This window comes from Seriola lalandi, unplaced genomic scaffold (genome assembly GCF_002814215.2).
Source record: "Seriola lalandi dorsalis isolate HSWRI2012SDOR001 ecotype SW California unplaced genomic scaffold, Sedor1 jcf7180002040968, whole genome shotgun sequence".
In the NCBI taxonomy this organism is placed as follows: domain Eukaryota; kingdom Metazoa; phylum Chordata; class Actinopteri; order Carangiformes; family Carangidae; genus Seriola; species Seriola lalandi.
In genome coordinates, this window is record NW_019511537.1 from 1 (window position 1) to 1,920 (window position 1,920).

A 1,920-nucleotide genomic window follows, 5' to 3' on the forward strand; every position below is an offset into this window, starting at 1 on the left:
TCAATTGTTGAAAAGGGATTCTGCCAATCTGTGTTTACTTTGAGTGTGCCTGTGCCCGTATCTGTCTTATTTGTATACTCATACATGTTTTTGTGTACCAGGGTCTGGGTCTACTAATTAACCTTGTGGAGTACAGCTCCAGAAACCGCCACTGTCTGGTGGACATGGAATACAGTGTCGACTACACCTGTCTGGAAGACAGCCTGATGCAGCCTGCTGACCCAACACAATCAGACACAGCGGCAGAGTTAGCACCGCCAAGCACAGCTGAGACTCAGGGAGATGAGGCTGACATGCCCAAACCCTCTGGTGCTCTCGCTGCACTTGTAAAGGTAGGAATTGTGCCAGGACTCATTAATAAATATTTTAGCAGTCGTTGTGTTTCCTTTTTGTCTTGGCTACGGGAGAGTTTTTCATGATTTTCTTTTGAAGTAAGGATGTGAGCAAAAACAGCAAGTGATGGGCAGTCATAAGGGAAAATCAACCAGGTGAAGCAGCGTTTCACCTGCTTTTGTTAGGGAGATGGTTCAGACATAACTCAAACTCAAATTTTCCCTCAGTGCATACAATCATAAAATGCACAAGTCTGAAGTTGTATACATGTAGTCATAAGAAAGAAAAGAAATGCACATTTATTTGTGGAGTTTCAAGATGGAAATGTCATTTTATTTATGTTTTGCTTTATTATTAATATTACTTGATCCAGACTCCTTGCCCAACAGAATCATGAGTGAAAAGTTTCCCTAAATCCTTAAAGGAACCTTGGAGAATAAATTAGGGGTTAACTTTGAAATTTCACTGTCAAGCCTTGAGGCTTGTTTCAGAGTATTTGGCATACCCAGTTGATTACTGACCTTGCAGTGAAGAAACAACCTGGCTATCATGCTTAATTGTTTCTCTTTTATTCATTTTGAATTATTAAAAATCTTTCATTTTTTCTTTCTTTTTTTCTTTCAGCCTGGCTACAGTTTAAGTTTGTGTTCAGAGTTGATGTGTTTATTTCTCTTTAAATCCCAGCTCTTCCTGGAGAGGGAGCGTGCTGCCATCCTGGCTGAGGCTAAGACTGACGACCTCATCAGTGAGGCACCCAAGCCGGCACTGGACCAAAGCGGAGAGTGGCAGGAGACGTCGGGAGAGATCCAGTGGGTGGCAGCTGAAAACAACGACAGCCAAACTGAGAAGAAAGAGGAGGAGGATGAAGAGTTGGACCTAAATAAAGGTAGGCGTTTGTGTTAGTCTGAAAGTAAGAGGAGCCGTTTCTTGCTCGGGCTAAAATCATAATCTAGATGAATGTGGTTAATGTTGCAGTAATGATTACTGCATGGCAACAGCTTCACTCCATTTTGTGTATCTAAGCTAATTGGTGATGGAGCAAGAGGAACATGCATTTGGAGGCAGCTAGCCGGACTTTCTTGTTCATGTTTTTGAGTCCACAAAATTGTAGCACTGGATTACAAATGGAGTTTATACCCAGTAGAGCTGCAACAATTGTTAGCGACAAAAGTGACAAAAATCAACAACTATTTTGATACTCATTTTATTTTCATTTTTCTAAGCTAACATTACCTAGTCCCAGTTTGACTTTTTATAAATCAAACACTTCATTGAGGAAGTAATCAGCAAATGAATGTGTAATAGGGATGTCATAAGAACAGATACTAGAATACCAAGTTAATTCTGCCGGTACTTGTTAGGTACAGGAAATGTGGGATAGCAGCAGCAAGTGCAGGCGCAGCAACAGGTCCGCCGCGACTTGAATAGGGAAAAAACACGCTGGTGTATGGAGATATTTTGTTTTTGACACGGATCATCAGTGACAAGTTATGCATAAATGAAAGGAGGAAACACCTCAAACCTATCTAAGCAGCTCAAAGACAGACATCTTGATTTCACAGAAATCACAGTAAAACAGCTCAGATA

At 41.0% G+C, this 1,920-nt stretch overlaps 1 protein-coding gene across 1 annotated transcript; it reads left to right on the forward strand.

Moving 5' to 3' along the window:
- Nucleotides 1-106: 106 nt before the first annotated feature.
- LOC111648485 (wings apart-like protein homolog) lies at nt 107-1,251 on the forward strand. The gene is made up of 2 exons (XM_023398318.2): nt 107-332; nt 1,018-1,251. The coding sequence occupies exons 1-2, from the start codon at nt 165-167 to the stop codon at nt 1,234-1,236; spliced, it is 387 nt and encodes a 128-aa protein (XP_023254086.2). The 5' UTR covers nt 107-164; the 3' UTR covers nt 1,237-1,251.
- Nucleotides 1,252-1,920: the final 669 nt, after the last annotated feature.